This window comes from Lissotriton vulgaris, chromosome 12 (genome assembly GCF_964263255.1).
Source record: "Lissotriton vulgaris chromosome 12, aLisVul1.2, whole genome shotgun sequence".
Lineage (NCBI taxonomy): Eukaryota > Metazoa > Chordata > Amphibia > Caudata > Salamandridae > Lissotriton > Lissotriton vulgaris.
Window position 1 is genome coordinate 21,628,237 of NC_141700.1, and position 20,469 is coordinate 21,648,705.

The 20,469-nt window shown below is 55.0% G+C and overlaps 1 protein-coding gene across 1 annotated transcript in view; it reads left to right on the top strand.

Annotated features, from left to right (window-relative positions):
• Positions 1-481: 481 nt before the first annotated feature.
• MAP1S (microtubule associated protein 1S) overlaps positions 482-20,469 on the top strand; it is a 77,789-nt gene continuing 57,801 nt past the window's right edge. The window contains exon 1 of the mRNA XM_086946792.1: positions 482-667. Coding sequence (XP_086802918.1) covers positions 517-667 — 151 coding nt within the window. The 5' untranslated portion in view covers positions 482-516. The remainder of the gene's footprint in view (positions 668-20,469) is intronic.

Sequence of the window (20,469 nt, forward strand, 5' to 3'; positions counted from 1 at the left end):
ACATCAACCCTACCAATTTACGTAGGACCCACGATGTTTATGTTACATTTTGAATTATTTTAGCATTTATATTGAATATGGGCTTAAAACTCCGTCACCCCCCGTAGAGAGAATACTTCGTTTCTTAATCTCTCTGGTTTGTTTCCAAATATTGCCACGTGTATTGTATTGCATTTATATAGTGCTTGTATCATGTGCTGGTTGTATACTGAGGTCCTCTAGGCTCTAGGTCCTGGTCCTATTGCTCATTAGGCTATGTTTGTGGGCTGGGCCAACGTTATTATAACGTCACTGCGTTTACTCCTGTTTGCATTGTGCGTCACTAGTGCCCTTCTCTCAAGTCCTCATTCATAGGCCTAAACTTGACCTCTGAGCAGCTTCTTTCTCAATGGGTGGAGCCGAGAGATTTCCGGGTCTCCTCTGATTGGTTTGCGTTTACGTCACCGCGCGCGGTCGCGATGAGGTAAAGGAGTGGGCGTGGTGGGCGCGTGACGTCCCTCTGCGAGCGGCGGGAAGATGGCGGTGGCAGAGGCGGGAGCGGGCGGCGACGGGGACCAGGGCGCCGCGGCCGGGCCCGGCGGCACCAGCCTCTCCCTGCTCGCTGTCTTCGGGGAGCTGAACGGGGCGGACCGGCTGAGAGACGCCACCGTGCAGAAGCTGCGGAGAGGTAAGGGGGCGGGGCCGTGCTGGAGGGGCGTGGCTTGGCTCGGCTCCCAGGGGAAGAGCAACTCAGGGGTAGGAATGGGCTGGACACCCAGGGAGCAAGAGCTTCTCGGGGACAGGGTCGGGCTGGGGGTGCAGTGATGCAGAGGAGCTCAAAGGCACGAGGTGCAGTGATACAGGGCAGGAGGAGGAGTCTGGGGCAGGAGAGGGATGGAGGTTCAGTGATACAGGGCAGGAGGAGTCTGGGGCAGGAGAGTGAGGTGCAGTGATACAGGGCAGGAGGAGGAATCTAGGGCAGGAGAGTGATGAGGTTCAGTGGTACAGGGCAGGAGGAGGAGGAGCCTGGGGCAGGAGAGTAATGGAGCAGTGGTATAGGGCAGGAGGAGTCTGGGGCAGGAGAGTGATGAGGTTCAGTGGTACAGGGCAGGAGGAGTCTGGGGCAGGAGAGTGATGAGGTTCAGTGGTACAGGGCAGGAGGAGGAGTCTGGGGGGGGGGGTGATGGAGGTGCAGTGGTACAGGGCAGGAGGAGGAGGAGTCTGGGGCGGGAGAGTGATGGAGGTTCAGTGGTACAGGGCAGGAGGAGGAGGAGGAGTCTGGGGCAGGAGAGTGATGGAGGAGTCTGGGGCAGGAGAGTGATGAGGTTCAGTGGTACACGGCAGGAGGAGTCTGGGGCAGGAGAGTGATGAGGTTCAGTTGTACAGGGCAGGAGGAGGAGGAGCCTGGGGCAGGAGAGTAATGGAGCAGTGGTATAGGGCAGGAGGAGTCTGGGGCAGGAGAGTGATGAGGTTCAGTGGTACAGGGCAGGAGGAGTCTGGGGCAGGAGAGTGATGAGGTTCAGTGGTACAGGGCAGGAGGAGGAGTCTGGGGGGGGGGAGTGATGGAGGTGCAGTGGTACAGGGCAGGAGGAGGAGGAGTCTGGGGCGGGAGAGTGATGGAGGTTCAGTGGTACAGGGCAGGAGGAGGAGGAGGAGTCTGGGGCAGGAGAGTGATGGAGGAGTCTGGGGCAGGAGAGTGATGAGGTTCAGTGGTACACGGCAGGAGGAGTCTGGGGCAGGAGAGTGATGAGGTTCAGTGGTACACGGCAGGAGGAGTCTGGGGCAGGAGAGTAATGAGGTGCAGTGGTGCAGGAGGAGGAGGAGTCTGGGGCGGGAGAGTGATGGAGGTTCAGTGGTACAGGGCAGGAGGAGGAGGAGTCTGGGGCAGGAGAGTGATGGAGCAGTGGTACAGGGCAGGAGGAGGAGTCTGGGACAGGAGAGTGATGGAGCAGTGGTACAGGGCAGGAGGAGGAGTCTGGGGCAGGAGAGTGATGGAGCAGTGGTACAGGACAGGAGGAGTCTGGGGCAGGAGAGTGATGTGGTTCAGTGGTACAGGGCAGGAGGAGTCTGGGGCGGGAGAGTGATGGAGGTTCAGTGGTACAGGGCAGGAGGAGGAGTCTGGGGCAGGAGAGTGATGGAGGTGCAGTGATACAGGAGGAGGAGTCTGGGGCGGGAGTGATGGAGGTTCAGTGGTACAGGGCAGGAGGAGGAGTCTGGGACAGGAGAGAGATGGAGCAGTGGTACAGGGCAGGAGGAGGAGTCTGGGGCAGGAGAGTGATGGAGGAGCAGTGGTACAGGGCAGGAGGAGGAATCTGGGGCAGGAGAGTGATGGAGGTGCAGTGATACAGGAGGAGGAGTCTGGGGCGGGAGTGATGGAGGTTCAGTGGTACAGGGCAGGAGGAGGAGGAGTCTGGGGCAGGAGAGTGATGCGGTTCAGTGGTACAGGGCAGGAGGAGTCTGGGGCAGGAGAGTGATGGAGCAGTGGTACAGGGCAGGAGGAGGAGTCTGGGACAGGAGAGTGATGGAGCAGTGGTACAGGGCAGGAGGAGGAGTCTGGGACAGGAGAGTGATGGAGCAGTGGTACAGGGCAGGAGGAGGAGTCTGGGGCAGGAGAGTGATGCGGTTCAGTGGTACAGGGCAGGAGGAGTCTGGGGCAGGAGAGTGATGGAGGAGCAGTGGTACAGGGCAGGAGGAGGAGTCTGGGGCAGGAGAGTGATGGAGGTGCAGTGATACAGGAGGACGAGTCTGGGGTGGGAGTGATGGAGGTTCAGTGGTACAGGGCAGGAGGAGGAGTCTGGGGCAGCAGAGTGATGAGGTTCAGTGGTACAGGGCAGGAGGAGTCTGGGCGGGAGAGTGATGGAGGTTCGGTGGTACAGGGCAGGAGGAGGAGTCTGGGGCAGGAGAGTGATGAGGTTCAGTGGTACAGGGCAGGAGGAGTCTGGGGCGGGAGAGTGATGGAGGTTCATGGGTACAGGGGAGGAGGAGGACTCTGGGGCAGGAGAGTGATGGAGCAGTGGTACAGGGCAGGAGGAGTCTGGGGCAGGAGAGTGATGGAGGAGCAGTGGTACAGGGCAGGAGGAGGAGTCTGGGGCAGGAGAGTGATGAGGTTCAGTGGTACAGGGCAGGAGGAGGAGGAGTCTGGGGCAGGAGAGTGATGGAGGTTCAGTGGTATAGGGACGGAGGAGGAGTCTGGGGCAGCAGAGTGATATATTTATAAAGTTTTATATAGCGCGACTTGATCCTGAAGGATATCAAAGCGCTTTACAGTTATAGGGAAAGGTAACGATCAAAACATGAGTCTAACTTGGGGAGTATAAAAGTCATTGAATCAAATAGTGCACACAGAACAACTGCATCATAAATCCTGAGTGGACTAGGAGTGGGCTATATGATGGAGCTTAGTGATATAAGGGGAGTAAGTGAAATAATCATATACAGGAATAATAGCCAATACCAAAATAACAATCTAAGCATGAGCTCAATGGGGCTTCTTATAGGCATTGAATCAAGTGGTGAACATCAAATAGATCATTTATACACCTGGGTGAGCGAAGGATGGGCAAAACTAGGTAACATAATGACTTATGGTGAGTAAAAACAATAATCCTGTACAGGAATAATAAACCAAAATACTAATCATATGCTGTAATAATGACCGATATTAAAGTATGTCTGATGCACTTAACGCAAAAAAAAATTGCCCCTCATGTTAAGGTAAGAGTGAGAGAGTTTAGGATTAGGGGGGATTTATGGACTGTGTTGTGACGTTAGGGGCAGGGTCTGTGCAAAAGGCAAGTGTGATGTGTTTGGAGGCAAAGTAAATGGACCAGGGTGGAACCTGATGGGTGAAGGGGTTGTAAGACCAGGGGCATTTGAAAACAAAAGTGGAAAGCGATTAGGGGGTCATATAACAAAGCTGTGTTTGTTGGGAGGGTGTTGCAGGAATGCAGTTGTGAGCATGGGACCTTGCATATGGGGACATGAAGTATAGGGGTCCAGCGTAGGCCCAGAAGGACTGGATCCTCGTCTTAGCAGGGCAACCTTCCAACTATGTGCCAGTTACACTTAGTAATGCATGGACAGTTATGTGGGTGCGATATACTGACGTAATGTTTTAAGCTCCGCCCCCTTAGGAGCATTTTACGGTTCGCACATGCGGATGGGTCGGACAAACACATACCTGGTGTATTTGTCGAGTTGCAGGTTCAGTTTGAGGTGTGATCTGTTGGCTAATGAAATGTTTACTGCTGTCCACCTCGGCTACCGTAGAAGAATGAAAGAATGAAAGTCCGCCGGGATGTCCACCCGTTCCCATGGGTTGAGCCGCAATGGGTGCATGAGTCTACTGAGCTGCCAGGCCCTGCTCACCAGGATGAACCCGTGGGTGGAGAGGCAGGCAGTGAGAGCTGCAGGCGCGCGCGGAGAGCAGCCAGAGATACGCTGCTCTGTACTGTCCCTGGGTGACTCTAGGGCGCCTCCTGTCCGCGGGCGAGTCTCTGCCCCGCCTCGTCACTAGGATCAGGGTGTCTGGCTGCCCTCTGGCATCCCTGCCCGCCCTGTCTACTTTCGCTTTCAGCCGCCGCGTGGTGCCGGGACGCCCTGCCCGGCCGCCTCGGGGCGCATCGTTCTCTTCCAATTAGCTCCCGTGTTATTGTTGGAGAGGAATTACAACCAGTGCCACAAACCACATGCGCCGGCAATTATTCAAAGCACTCGACACAAGTGAACGCCTAATCGGGCGCACACACGCCTGGACTCCGCCTCTGTTCAGCCTTTATAGAAAGCAGTGAGTAAAGGGGCCCATGTCCATACACTGTAGAAACAAGTTCACTGACAGCAGCCTCAGCCGTGCTCTCGGAGTGTGTGGTATTTTCTTCCTGGAGTCACCGGTTCAAGCCCAGGGTCCCTTGGCTCGGGCAGCACAGGGTGGCGTTTCCCCGGTGCCCGCCCTGCCCGTGCTCCCTGGGTGTATCCATTGGTCAGTCTTCGTGTCCGTCATGTATTGTTTCGGTGCATCTCGGCATGCTGCATGGAGCCGTCGACTTCCGCCAATGGCTGACATCACTCTGGGTGATGTCACGGCCGCCATCCTCACACAGTCATTCCCATCAGTGTCATTAACTACTGACAATCTGTGCTGTTTGAGACCAGTAATATTGTTTTCTTTACCCAGTGTTTATTTTTTTTTACGTTGGTGATGGGCTCACTGATCTCCCACAAACAGATGTCCAAAACAACCATTGGCAAAGATGTTGGCCTTGTTGTCCCTTTGCCTGTTTTTCTGTAAGCACGAGTCCTCATGATTGAAGCAGGGCACCAGCACTCATATTTTTTTCTTCGTGCAAAAGTATCATTTGAAGTCGTGCCTTGCCTTTTCAGCTGCTGGACTTCTTCCCACTGCACAGACAGCCATGGTCACTGAGGGCTCAGCAGAGGTCTGAAGGCCGGGCCCTTGACTGCCCCAGCAGAGCTCTCCAGGCCAGGGGCTGCCAGGAATGAGGGGGAAGGGTCTGGGCCCTTGACTGCCTCAGCAGAGCTCTCCAGGCCATGGTCTGCAAGGAATGAGAGTGGAGGCTCTGGGCCCTTGACTGCCCCAGCAGAGCTCTCCAGGCCAGGGGCTGCCAGGAATGAGGGGGGAAGGGTCTGGGCCCTTGACTGCCTCAGCAGAGCTCTCCAGGCCATGGTCTGCCAGGAATGAGAGTGGAGGCTCTGGGCCCTTGACTGCCTCCGCAGAGCTCTCCAGGCCATGGTCTGCCAGGAATGAGAGTGGAGGCTCTGGGCCCTTGACTGCCTCCGCAGAGCTCTCCAGGCCATGGTCTGCCAGGAATGAGAGTGGAGGCTCTGGGCCCTTGACTGCCTCCGCAGAGCTCTCCAGGCCATGGTCTGCCAGGAATGAGAGTGGAGGCTCTGGGCCCTTGACTGCCTCAGCAGAGCTCTCCAGGCCATGGTCTGCCAGGAATGAGAGTGGAGGCTCTGGGCCCTTGACTGCCTCCGCAGAGCTCTCCAGGCCATGGTCTGCCAGGAATGAGTGGAGGCTCTGGGCCCTTGACTGCCTCCGCAGAGCTCTCCAGGCCATGGTCTGCCAGGAATGAGAGTGGAGGCTCTGGGCCCTTGACTGCCTCAGCAGAGCTCTCCAGGCCATGGTCTGCCAGGAATGAGAGTGGAGGCTCTGGGCCCTTGACTGCCTCCGCAGAGCTCTCCAGGCCATGGTCTGCCAGGAATGAGAGTGGAGGCTCTGGGCCCTCGACTGCCCCAGCCGAGCTCTCCAGGCCAGGGGCTTCCAGGAATGAGGGGGAAGGGTCTGGGCCCTTGACTGCCCCAGCAGAGCTCTCCAGGCCAGGGGCTGCCAGGAATGAGGGGGGAAGGGTCTGGGCCCTTGACTGCCTCAGCAGAGCTCTCCAGGCCATGGTCTGCCAGGAATGAGAGTGGAGGCTCTGGGCCCTTGACTGCCTCAGCAGAGCTCTCCAGGCCATGGTCTGCCAGGAATGAGAGTGGAGGCTCTGGGCCCTTGACTGCCTCCGCAGAGCTCTCCAGGCCATGGTCTGCCAGGAATGAGAGTGGAGGCTCTGGGCCCTTGACTGCCTCAGCAGAGCTCTCCAGGCCATGGTCTGCCAGGAATGAGAGTGGAGGCTCTGGGCCCTTGACTGCCTCCGCAGAGCTCTCCAGGCCATGGTCTGCCAGGAATGAGTGGAGGCTCTGGGCCCTTGACTGCCTCCGCAGAGCTCTCCAGGCCATGGTCTGCCAGGAATGAGAGTGGAGGCTCTGGGCCCTTGACTGCCTCAGCACAGCTCTCCAGGCCATGGTCTGCCAGGAATGAGAGTGGAGGCTCTGGGCCCTTGACTGCCTCCGCAGAGCTCTCCAGGCCATGGTCTGCCAGGAATGAGAGTGGAGGCTCTGGGCCCTCGACTGCCCCAGCCGAGCTCTCCAGGCCAGGGGCTTCCAGGAATGAGGGGGAAGGGTCTGGGCCCTTGACTGCCTCCGCAGAGCTCTCCAGGCCAGGAATGAGGTTCTGGGCCCTTGACTGCCTCAGCAGAGCTCTCCAGGCCAGGAATGAGGATCTGGGCCCTTGACTGCCTCAGCAGAGCTCTCCAGGCCAGGAATGAGGCTCTGGGCCCTTGACTGCCTCATCAGAGCTCTCCAGGCTAGGAATGAGTCCCTGGGCCCCTGACTACCTCCGCAGAGCTCTCCAGGCCGGGGGCTGCAAGGGGTGATCTTTGGAAACCTCCGGGCCCCTTGAAGGTCCAGTGAGACTGCGCGCCTCGCGTTAAGTGTGCTCCAGCCTGTAGTTCACAGTATGCGGCCCTGTGTGTTTTTAATAATTCTTATTCTACCCCCACCCCGGCCTGCTCTTGCTGAATGAATGGCTCCATAAGTCATATGACGTGTCTGTTTTTAGCATACACTGGCTCTTTCACTCCAGTCTTTCTTTTACTGTTTTCTAAGTTTGCCATCGGGCTAACTCTTTTTATTTTTTTCTCTCCTTACGGTTGTTATGAAGGGGCGGAACTCTTTGCCCATGCTGTAGCTGCGCCACAACCTGCCTCTGTTCTTTTCCAGGCAGTCTGTGTCCGAATGGGTTTCCCACCCAGGTGCAGCAAGTATGCTCCTGGCATGCTGTGCCCTGCTTGTGGGGCACGGGGACCTGGGCGCCTGTGCCAAGGTTTGGCTCAGCTGCTGGGGGTGATGGCGACGGGAGATACTGCCCTGCTGCGATGCACTTCTAATGCTGCCTTTGGCACCGGCTCGCGCTCTGCTTTATGAAGTGGTTATTGGCACCCCAGTATCTTACCTTAATAGGAAATGCGATGAGTGTTCCCTCAGCTCCAGCAGCCGGAGGTTTTTTTTGTAAAACTTGTCACTCCTCTTAGACAGTTTAAGGAAGGTTAAACTCTTTTTCCAAAGCTCGCTCTGACAAGCTGGTGCTTCAGTTTTACTAAAGCGCTAATGACACTGGACGTGTCTTAACAAATGCCAAGGTAGAGCAGGCGCCACGATGCTAGAACAGTGGTGCTTGGCGCTACACAATTGTGGATGCCGTAATAAACCTGAAACTGAGGGGTTTTGGTTCCTTTCTCTAGAAACTGTCACCATCCTCCTTCACTACGGTCTTCAGCTTGCTTACACCCTGTAATACATGTCCGGTTTCCAACCCTTGCATCCTTCGCTTTTATCATCCTGTACATCGCCTCAGACCTGTACATCTCTGCAGGTTTAGCTTTTACTGCTCATCTTAGGCATGTCTGCTTCACATTCTCTTTCACAGGTCCCACTTGCTCTCCCTCTATATATGTGACCTGTCTGCATATCCTCTGAGCTCTCCGGCTTCATCTGCTCTCTATACCCTTTTTTTTTTTGTGTGAATTTTCAAAACCGAGCACAGAGTTCAATTACATTACATATCAAGTACATTTCGGCAAGGCAGTTCAGTATACTCCACAGTGTGTAATATTACAGCGCAGCAGTGACACATCTCCGGCCATATTCCAGAAAAAAACCTAGTGGGAGCCATGATGGATCCATAGTCCAAGGTAAACTTGTTCGACTCTCTAGAAGCCTACTGAGGTCCAGCTGTACCTACATCCTTCCACATCATACTACACAGAACGTATACAGTCACATTATGAATAAAGTAGTCCCTTCAGCCCACACCCGTTGGTTCCTTACCCTGGCTTTGCTGTATAGACTGGGTTTGCTGCTGCGCGGCCAGGAAAGTTCGGAAAGGACCCCAGGTGTCCTTGGGTCTAGAAGATGTCGGGATAGTACTGGCATACATGTCACTTTTTGTTGTGCAAGTTGCTATGCTTTGCAACCATCCCTTTTTCGTCGGTGCTCTCTTGCCACCCCAAAATATTGCAGCTTCCCTTTTAGCTAGGAGTAAGGAGTTAGCAGCAAATCTACGAACCTTCAGAGGAGTTTATACCACATACCCCTATAGTGCAATCTCAGGCAGCGGCTCCAACGGGATGGGAATCATCGCACTTGGAAGCTTATATACTTCTACCCAGAAATCGTGGATCCGTGGGCAGTTCCGAGGCAAATGTGAAAAGTCTGCATGTGGGGCTTGGCAGCGCTGACAGGAGTGGGGTCTGGATGGGTCTATCTTGTGTGTTCTAGCAGGTGTAGTATAGTCTGCGCAGGAATTTGAAATGTAGCAGCCTAGGTTTACTATTTAACAATACCGTTCCAGTGACCCTGCAGCATGCTAGCCATGGCTCATCCGTGATTTATTTGCCTAGGTCGGACTCCCAGGCGGAGCGGACCCTCCTGTCATCTATTGGCATCTCAGCGGAGCAAGCCTTATAAAGCAGTGATATGAGGTGTAGTCCCTTGTTGTTGTCTATCACCAACGTATGGGGGGGAAATGATGAAATTTATTTCGTCGTGCTGCTCGCAGTCTAGCTAGCACAAACCTGTCCATGAATGTTGCCTCTGAAAACATGGACATATATCCTCTAGATCAAAGATATGGCCAGCAGGAAAAAGATCCCCCCCCCCCCCCCCATTGTGTGGAAGTTTAATTTGGCGCAGGTCTTATGGACTAGTTTTTCGCTGGTGATAGGTAATAAGCGAGCATTCGGCAGGGGAAAGGAGGAGGGAGGAGGAATATAGGGCTTTCGTGTGGGTGATTCTACTTAACTTAAGCCACGCCCAACTGGGGGTGTAAACTGGCTGAATATCTTGTGGATCGCGGGGGATGCCAGAGGGTAGAACTGAGGCTAATACGTCCGCGAGAACAAAGTCAGATTCAAGATCGGTAATTCTAGCATCGGGATGATACCAGGTATGTGCAAAGCTGGCTTGTGCAGTCAAATAATAGAAGTGTAGATCAGGTACCCCATTTTTTTTTTTTAAATATATTTTTATTGCAGGAATCAGTACAACAATACAGTAACGACCAGCATCATATTATAGCCAACTTTTACAAGATATAGCCCACCGACCCCCTTCCATAGCATTGCTATACAGCCAAGCAGCCCATATCCCTAGGGTTGGGCGGCGAATGTAGCTGGGGTCAGTAGGATGCGGGAGCTGGTCCGGATAACACACTGTCCGTCCTCTGCTTTTCTAAACAAACCCCAACCCCCAAAAAGATACCCCCCCCTCAAACTTCCAGTCATTGTGAAACTCCCCCCTCCCCCTCCCCCCCCACCATCAGCGCCAGGGAGCTTATCACTTTAGGATCCACTGCTTGACCCACGGGGAAGGTAATAGTGCTGTTAATGCTAGTGTCTAACGGGACTCGGGTCTAGTTGCTTCTTCGCTTTCGGAGTCGCTGGGGGCACAATAATCCCTGAGGGCCTGCACCAGCGTTTCCCATTCTAACGCGGCCTCCTGCGCCTTCTCATTGCTTTGTCTCCAAGCCAAATGATATCACAGCGCGCTCTCACCCGCCGCCCATTTCAAAAGTTCACCGTGCCATCTGCTGCCCGTAGGACCAGCACGTGCCTTCCAGTTCCTGGTCACCTCTCGCTTAGCAAGTAGTAGCCCCAGGTCGATAAATTTACTGGTGATTTTATTCCGGGGGGTATGGGGGAACCAGTGCAATAGCCCTACCGCCGCATCGAACGATAAGTGCCTCCCCGTCACCTCTTCCAAAGTCGCCGCCACCTCCTGCCAGTAGGACGTCAATCCTGGACAGGCCCATAGCATGTGTAGGAGGTCCGCCTCCTGAGCCGGGCACCTAGGGCATTCCGCCGAAGCCGTGGCAAAATAACGCCTGATCTTAACCGGGGTCAGGTACGCCCTATGGAGAACATAATAGTGGACCAGTTGGAAACGGGCGCTACGTGTACCCTTCCATGCTCGCCTCACCAGCTGGGACCAGGTCGTCTCCGGGATCTCCCTACCGATGTCCTCTTCCCAGCGGGACTTCAGTGTGGCGAGAGGGACCAACCCCTCGGCAATCAGCCTGCCGTAAAGGCAAGTGACCGCCTTCACTGTGCCCGCCGACATCATTACATACTGGCACACCTGGGACAATTGAGGTTCCTCTAGTCCGTTTTGCCAGTGCGCCTGGATCACTCGCACAATGGCCGAGTGCAGCAAAAAGTCGCCCCGGGGGATCCCAAAGCGGTCAATGAGATCCTGAAAGGACAGGAGCACTCCGTCCTCATACAGGTCCCCGACGAGCTGTAAACCCGAATCCTCCCAGTCCGCCAGTCGCGACCAGTCTCCTCCGTGGGGGAGGGCCGTCAGCATCCCCAATGGAATTTCAGGTGCATATGGGGTCCGCAGGTGACCTCTGTTATGAGCCCGATTCCAACAGAGTCGGATAGTCCGCTCCTCCATCGACAGGTCCCGAAGGACCAAACGCTGTCGCAGCGCGATAAAGGAGAGGACGTGCCTGGCCATACCCGTCCCTCTACCGTCTTCCGGGCCTCTGAACTCCCTGGCTATCTCCTGGGTGTATGTCTGGAGCTGCGCCGCTAGGTAATACTTCTCGAAGTCCGGCACAGCGAGCCCCCCCTCGTCCTTCGGCCTCATCAGGGTATTGAGGGCCACCCGCCGCCGGCCCGTGCCCCAAAGGAACCCGACCACCATAGAACGCAAGCGGCGAAACGTAGCCGGCGGGACCCAGATCGGCAAAGTCCGAAAGTAATACAATAATCGGGGGAGCGCCACCATTTTGAGCAGGGCGATGCGTCCTGCCACGGAGAGCGGCAGCGTGGCCCAAAAGTCCATGCTGCCTCGGAGTGCTCGTATGCAACGGGCAATGTTTCCGTCTAGGAGGTCGGGCTGGTCGTGGTACACAAATACCCCAAGGTATTTAAAGCAGTCGGGTTCCCATCTGATCTCCTTACTTAGCGCCGGAGTGGGGACACCCCTACGCATCGGGAAGAGGCAGGTCTTAGACCAGTTCACTTGTAGGCCTGAGACGTCTCCGAACTCCGTAAGCGCTAATTCCGCTCCCCGTAATGCGTCGACCGGATCCTCCAGGAAGAGCAACAGGTCGTCCGCATAGAGCGAGACGTAATGCGGGCCCGCCGCTGTCCATAAGCCCGTATAGTGGGCTCCCGAGCGAAGATGCATCGCTAGTGGCTCCACCGCTAGTGCAAAAAGAAGCGGGGATAAGGAGCACCCTTGCCGCGTGCCACGCTCCACCGGATATCGCGATGAAATCAAAGGGCCCGATCTGACCCTGGCTGAAGCGGAAGCGTAGAGAACTGCTGTCCATTTGATAAATCCCTCCCCGAGGCCGAATTTCCGCAATACCGCGCTTAAGTAGTCCCACTCCAGGCTATCCAAAGCCTTCTCCAGGTCCACCGACAAAACTACCGGGGACGGGGCATCCACGAATGGTTCCCCAAGCAAGCGAAACAACCTTCGGATGTTCATGGTCGTATTTCGCCGTGGGATGAAACCGGCTTGGTCCTCGTGTACTAGGGAGCTCATATGTCCTAACAGCCTCGAGGCCAAGATGCTGCTCAATATTTTGTAGTCCGCATTGAGAGGGGACGGTAGGACCCCGGGTCAGACGAGTCTCGGCCTGGCTTGAGGAGAGGAACCACCAACGCCTCACACATCGAGCCGGGGAGGCGACCCAGCCTCTTCGCCTCCCTGTAGACCACCAGTAAACGAGGGGCCAGGAGGTCAGCATAAGCTGCATAGAACTCCACCGGCAGGCCATCTAGGCCCGGGGTCTTGTTCCTCGCCATCCGTTTGATGGCCCCGCGGATCTCCCCCAAGCCGATGTCAGATCCCAGGGTGTCTGCCACTTCTCGTTCCACTGTGCGGAGTTCCAACGGGCTAAGATAGTTATCAAGCCGGTCTGGGTCACGCGCGGAGCGACTGCGGTATAAACATTCGTAATAATGCCGGAAGCAATTAAGTATCTCCGGTTGGGTGCACACCTCGGTCCCATCCGCCCTACGCATCCTAGTCGTCGTTTGGGACTGGCGCGTAGGATTGGCCAACCACGCCAGTAACGCGCTCGATCTGTCGCCCTCCGCTATAGATCGGACCGTGTAGGCCTTATAATCGAAACAGCGGAGCCGTTCGACCTCCACCGCCACCTTCTCCCTCGCCTCTACCGTTTGTGTTTGCAATTCCGGGTGTCCGGGTCGGCTAATTTCGAGCTCGCGGAGCGTTCGGTCCGCTGCGTCTAGATCAGCCAGGATAATACGCCGCATGCCCACCTTCTTAGAGATACAGTACCCCCTCACCACCACCTTGAAAGCGTCCCATTCGAACGCCCTAGTACTCGCGGAGCCGCCGTTGGATGCAAAATAATCCGTGATTCTCTCCCCTAGGTCTGCCTTGAAGACACTGTCCTCGAGGATCTCGGGGCGCATCTTCCAGGTGGGTACCGCCGGCGTCCCATGGAACCAGCGAATGTCCAGCAGGAGGGGGTTATGGTCCGAGATGGTCCGCGATAAATACTCCGATCGGACCGCTGCCGAGACTAATTCGGACGAACCAAGAAAGCCATCCAGTCTGACATGCAGCTCATGAAGGCTCAAAGTACGAATAATCTCTAGACGCGGGGTGATGCGCCCTCCAGATGTCCGTCAAACCCCAGCGGGTCTGCCAATCTTGACGGCCCTTAGCCGTCCGCCGGACCGGGGAATCGGGGAGCGGGGGATGCGAGCGGTCTATGTCTACATCTACCACGGAGTTAAAGTCTCCCCCAGCAGGAGGGGACCGGCGAAAAAGTGAGCCAACGAGCCCGATAACCTGGAAAGGAAGGGAGTCTGGTCCACATTAGGGGCATACACACAGCAAACATTCAAGTCCCTCCCTCCCAGCGTGCCTGATATGGCCACGAAACGCCCCTCTGGGTCCAACACTGTCCTCGTGACCTGGAAGGGGACTCCTGCCCTGATCCATATTAGCCCCCCCGTGGCATAAGCAGAGTACGCCGTGGAAAAGACCTGCCCTCGCCACCTACGCTGAAGCGCCGCCCCTTCCGCCTTGTTCAGATGCGTTTCCTGCAGCAGCGCCATTTGCACTCCCCTACGCACTAAATAAGCGTGGACCCTGTGACGCCTGGACATAGTGTGAAGCCCCCTCACGTTCCAAGTAATACATTTCAAGTTAGCAACATCAGCCATTGTCCCAGAGTGTTCTTGCACAGTCTCCCCGTCCGGGTCCCCACAAAAAAAAGACATCAATCCTCCCAGCGCTGACGGCGGCCATTTTCCCCAACCAGAACCAAACCCCCCAAAAACCAACAAAACCCCCTCCCAACCACCCCAGAACAGGACCCAAACTGCACCATCTAGATCCCATCCAAACTACTACGGAGAACAACCCCAAAAACCCCACTAGTCCTACGGTCGCCACCGTAGGAAGGCCTTATGGGCCAGGTGCGGGCTGAGCGGAGGCAGTGGGCCCTCGTCGCCCAGGCCACCAGGACTATAATAAGCCCCCCCCTGTGTCAAAATCTTTCGGGGCAAGAGCAGAAGCCTCCCAACCCTCCCTCTCCCATTGTCAGCAATAAAGAACGGCAGCCGCCTCCCCCCTGCCGGGCCCCCACCCAAAACAAGGCAACCTATCCCATTACCCTTGTCCGTCCAAAAGGTCCTCCACCGATTTCGGTGTGATCACCGGTGTGTGGGTACTGTCTGCCACTGAGTCTTCCGAGTCCGATGGTGCCCCCTGAGCACCCGGGTTTTCTTCCTCCTCTTCGATGTCTTCGCCCCTTGCTCCCGACAGTTCCGACAAAACTTCCAACACTCCCCTCCGCTCAGATGATGTCTCCGCTGTCGAGGGCCCTCCCGTGCGGCCGCGGCGGTTCCTGACCCTTTTAGAGCGCCTCCTTTGTTCCGGCTCCTCCGCCTGATGGGTCGAGGCGTTATAACCATCCTTCCCCGTTCGGTATAGTTCGAGCCAGTCACAGACCTCCTCCGGGGTGTCGAAGAACTGGGTTTTGTCGTCGACAATGACTCGGAGCCTCGCGGGAAATAGGAGTGAATATTGGATGCCCTCACTCCTGAGTTCACGCTTAACCGCCAGGAAGGAGAACCGCTTGCGCTGCGTCTCGTAGGTATAGTCAGGGAAGATATTCACCTGACTGTTTGCAACCTGGAACGGGCCATTGTGTCTGGCGGCATTTAGGATCAGGTCTCTGTCCCGGAAATGGAGCAACCGCGCCACCACCGGCCTCGGGGCTCGTCCCAGCTGTGGGGGCCGCGCTGGAACTCTGTGGGCCCGTTCTAGAGTGTAAAAGGAGGACAGGCCCTCCGGGACCACCGTGTCTCGGAGCCAGGTCTCCAAGTAGCGCACCATATCGCCTTCCTCGATCTTTTCCGGCAGGCCCACTACCCGAATGTTATTCCTCCTGTTTCGGCCTTCCGCATCCTCCGCCCTCCGTTCGAGGGTCTCGATTCGGGACATGGCATCCTTTATCGTCGCAGCCAGGGTTCTCTGCGCCGGTTCGATAGTCTTCACCGTGCTCTCCACCTCCTTGACCCGGTCTGAGAGTTTACCATGGTCTGCCCTAAGGAGGCCCAGGCCAGTCGCCACCTGGGCAATGTCCTGTTGTAGAGCCGACCGAGTTGCCTCTATGGCTTCCAGTACACGGTCGAATTGTTGCTGGAGTGGTGCGCCACCAGGTCGTTTAGGATCTCCATGCTCTTCCTTGTCCTGGGCCTCAGAGTCTGAGGTGGCCTGGCTGGATCCCTTGGCTCCTTTAGGTTTCCCCATGCTGCCAGGGGCTCTCCGCAAAGGTCCCGGAGTAGGCGTCTCCGTGTGCAAGTGTCCAGCACGACTTTCCCGGGATTTCGCCCTCAAGTCCGGAATGGGCGATCTCCTTCTCCAGAGCCTGTGGAGACTCCGCCGTTTCGGCTCACGCCGCCGCCACGGCGTCCGAGGGCACCGATAAGGGGGCGGAGACACCCGTCTCCGAGTCGGCCAGGCCCGTTCACCCACTATAGCTCCGGGGCAAGGGCCACCAACTCCCCCGGTTGTCCTGTGGCGCCCGAGTGTCGCTCCATCCATGTAGTCGGGGTGGCCAGGAACTCGCAGCTAGCTGCGGAGTCGCGTTGCAGACCACCGCCTGGACCTGAGGGCACCCGTGCCCGGCGCCCTCTAACGCGTGGGCACCCGCCCGGTCGTCCAATCGAGTATGGTCCCGCTGTGGAGGGTCCGAACCAGCCAATGTCTAATGTCTAAAACCACTGAGGCTGGTGAAGCCAGGTGCCGGGCGACATCCGCGAGACCTCCTCAACTCCGTAGGTTCGTTCAAGGGGACAAAGGGGTCCGGGCGCCATATTGGGTCGCACTCCGCCACTCCGCAAACTTCGGCATTTCTTCAAAGCCACCTCCGTCCAAACTCCACCAGGGCCCTCGGCAGGGTGTCGTCGCCTCGCTCAACCGAATTCGGGGTCTGGGGTGCCCCTCAGCCTCCGATGTTCAGGATAATTTCGGGCTTAGTCCCGGAGCCGAGCTCTCAGGCGACCATCGCCATCGGCGCCCAAGCCACGCCCCTCGTAGATCAGGTACCCCATAGCCACCCCGGTCATAAGGAAGAGTCATCACTTGCCATCCTGCCCTGGGCGTCTTGTTTCCCCAAAGTAGTTTGATCAGTAAAGATCGCAAAGCACTGACATTTAGTAGTTAGGGGGATTGGTATGTTCTGAAATAAATACAGGAATTTGTGGAGGGCTATCATTTTTATCAGGGCTACACGTCCCGCCATGGAGAGTGGAAGTTTAAGCAAGGAGTCAATTTGTGTCTCCAGCTGGGAAATTGCTACCCCATAGTTACGGCGCACTATCTGATCGGTATCTCGATGAATGTGGATTCCTAAATATTTCACTGAATCAGCACACCAGTCTAATGGAAATTCCGAGGTCCAGCTATGTGTTCCTGCAGTTAGCGGAAGATAATTGACTTACACCAATTGATTCTCAGGCTGGAGAAATGACCAAATCGGAGGATCTCTCGCAGTAGTGGGTCTAGATTTGTTTGGGGATCGTTAACATACAGGATTGTGCCGTCTGCGTATAGTGAAACTAATAAGGGACCTCTCCTAAATACCAAACCTCTATGGAGGTGCTTTTCTTGGAAGTGTCGCATCAAGGGGTTCATTGCTAAAATGAATAATAAGGGGGAAAGGGGGCATCCCTGACGTGTTCCGCGTGATAGACCAAAGGGCGCAGAAAGCGTCCCGTTTAGGCGAAGTCTGGCTGTTGGTCGCGTATAGAGCAGGGTTGTAGTTGCTATAAAGCCCTGGGGCATTCCCATACACTGCATTATGGAAAGAAAAAAGGGTCATTCTAGGGTGTCAAAAGCTTTTTCAGTATCCAGTAGAATATCCGCCACAGGTGTCTCCAGGTCTAGTCTGTGTCTGGTATTAAACAAGGTCCGAAGATTGAAAGTGGTGCGGAATAAATCCTGACTGGAAGTTATTGATTCCATGAGTAAGGAGAGGCGACATGCCAATGCTTTCGCTAGAATTTTGTAGTCTAAATGTAATAGTGACAATGGGTGATAGGAGCTACATTGGAGGGGATCCTTGCCGGGTTTCGGGAACAATATTATGACGGCCTCTCTGAAGGTAGGGGGGAGCTGCTGGGTCTTCAGGGCCTCTGCATAAACATCTAATAAGTGAGGGGTCAACAAGTCTTTATACACTTAGTAAAATTTGGGCGTGAAGCCGTCTAATCCAGGGGCCGTGTATGTGTTCAATGCATTGATGGCCTCGTATATGCAGTCAGTGGTTATGGGTTCTGCTAAGAAATCTTGCATACATTTTTCTAGATAAACCAATGCTATTTCTAATAGGTATTCTTCTTGACCGGAGTGGTACGGTTCCAGTGTGGTAGTGTATAGCGTTTTGAAATAGGACCGGAACTCCTCTTGTATTAATAGGGGGTCCGTGATTGTGTGGCCCGAAGCGGATTGCAGTTCTTTGACATTGGATTTCGCGTAAGGCGGTCTAAGCATCTGAGCTAAGATCCTGCCGGCCGGTCTCCTTCCCTGTAAACTTTGGCGCTATTGTATTTACCCATGTACATAATTTCCTTGTCAGCTACCTCTCTATACTGCAGGAGTAGAGTTGCCTTTTTGATATCGTACCCAGGATCAGTAGTCGTCTTCTGGAAAGCGTCTAGCGCAGTCAGTTCTGTTTCAAGTCGGGATAGTGTGCTCCGTAAATTCCTAAGTGTCCCAGCACTCTTGAGATACAGACACCTCTCACGTAAGCCTTGAAGCCCTCTATAATACCGCTTCTGAGTCCACCAAGCCTGTATTAATATCAAAGTATTCCTCAATGGCTACAGATAGTTCCTGCTGAAATTGGTAGTCATCCAATGCATGTGTCTGAAACCTCCACTGCCTTTCATATCCTTCAGGGCGAGGGACATGCAGCCCCAACAGAACTGAAGAGTGGTCAGAGTAAGATCTGGGTTATGTATGTTGTGGAAGCACCCGGAAAGCTCAGGGGAGGCAAGCCAAAAGTCGAGCCGTGTCCAGGTATTACTGGCGTCAGTATAGTGTGTATGTGTAGTGTGGGTTGCGTCATGTCATGTAATCGCCCCCAGGTCCATTAATGAGACGGGAGTGCAGGGCTTTGCGCGCTCTGGGTTTCGGGTCGGGGGCCGTTGATGTACTGTCTAAATTGGGGTCAAAGGTAACATTGAAGTCCCCTCCCAATAACAGGGGTGTGGAGACCAACTGTAATAATTTCGCATAGAGGGTATGAAAAAAATCCGGGGAGTTCGTGTTGGAGCCATATACACAGCCTAGCGCCATCTTGTAATAAAAAAAGCGTGCCCTCCACTATAACATACCTACCAGAGTCGTCGTGTACAACAGAGTGATACTTGAAGGGAAGTCGCTTATGAATTTGGATGGCCGTGCCTCTGGCATAATTACTATAATTAGTGAAATAACAATTTGGGCCCCATTTTGATGCAAACCCGGGATCGATCCGTGGGAGAGAGGTGGGTCTCTTGTATCAATGCAATGTCAACTTTGTCGATTTTAACACCATGCGCGCTACGCGTTTTCCCGCTGTGCGCTGAGTTTTAAAAAAACCTGCGGTTCATGACTAGCTCAGCTTGTCATGAGCGTACGACAGGCGTAACTCATGACGAGCTGAGCTCGTCATGAGCGTCGAAGGGGTTAAATATTGTAGTACCTACCGTTGTTTTCATGTGTCGTTCAAGCCTCTAACGTTCTATGTAGCCAGGGTGATGTTGGAAGGGCCGGTGTTGTGTCCTACGTGCGCCATAGCTGCGTGATGTGCGCGATAGAGAAGAGCAGCCTATGCCTGTACTCTGCTAATGTGTCAATGGCTGAACAAAGCCTGAACTAAATGCATTGCAAGAACAATTCCCATCCCGCCTCCCCCCACCCAACCTTCCCGCCCAGTCAGAAAGGCAATATCCAATTGCCAATAATTACCCACAGTACCCCAGACAGTAGACATGTTTGTGAAACTAAAGCTACAGGGTACATGATAACGTAATAAACACATGTTGGAGGTATACACCAAATAGTGGGACGTTTGCCAACCAGCATACTCGTAACCAATAACAAATGAGTCTAAGGCATCATAGGGTACAATCAAGGAACACTTGCGGCGACAATGTTCTAAAGGATATGTGGTCAGCCAGGGCCGGACATGGAGAACAGATCTGCACTTGCATCGGGTCCACTTAGAGGTGGTGAAGAAGCGACCGTGTCAGGTGGGCCCTTATTATGGAGTTTGTAGGTGTGACAAAAGTCCTGTGCCTCCGCCGGGCTCTCAAATACACGGGAGCGACCGTTGATTTCCACCCGTAGCCTGGCGGGTACAACATGCGTATTTCAATCCCAGGTTGCTGAGGGTAGCTTTAACTCCTTGAAATTTTCTCCTGGCGTCTTGTACCATGGGGGTGATATCAGGATATAATGACAGTTTGGATCCTTGCCAGGAGAGCTCTCCCTTTTCCCTGGCCAGTCTCAATGCAGTGTCTGTCGCAGAAGTTCATTATCCTAGCCAGGGCACGAGTCCTAAAAAGAGAAGTGGGGGGGACGCTGTCACCGGATGTGACATCACGACAGGAAGTGACGTCACGAAAGGTGCGCTCCGATCTCGTCCCAGAGGCATTAGAGTGAAGTCCGAATGAAGTCCAGCTGTTTGGCAGGGGGGACGGCGTCCCCACGGTAAAATAAGTAGGGGGACGCCGTCCACCCGCGTGGTACCCCGACTCGACCCCTGATCCTAGCGATGATGGGCCGTGGGGGGAGGCCAGGGTTGGGTCTTGGGCCATGTGACCAGTGCGTGCGTTCCACCGCAAAACTTGGGGTGAACGCTTCCTTGCCAAAAAGGTCTATCAAGATGGTTTCCAATAGACTGTCCATGTGTCCAGTCTCTGTAGATTCCGGCACGCCCACGAGGCGGATATTGTTGCGATGGCTCCTGGCTTCCAAGTCCTCCATTTTTTTTATCGCCACTTCCTTCAGTATTCTCTCCGTCCTGTCGTCCCTCTTCAGGGATTGAGCCATGCAGTCTTCAATGTCGGATGTTCGAGATTCCACCACCTCCAGGCATCTTATCGT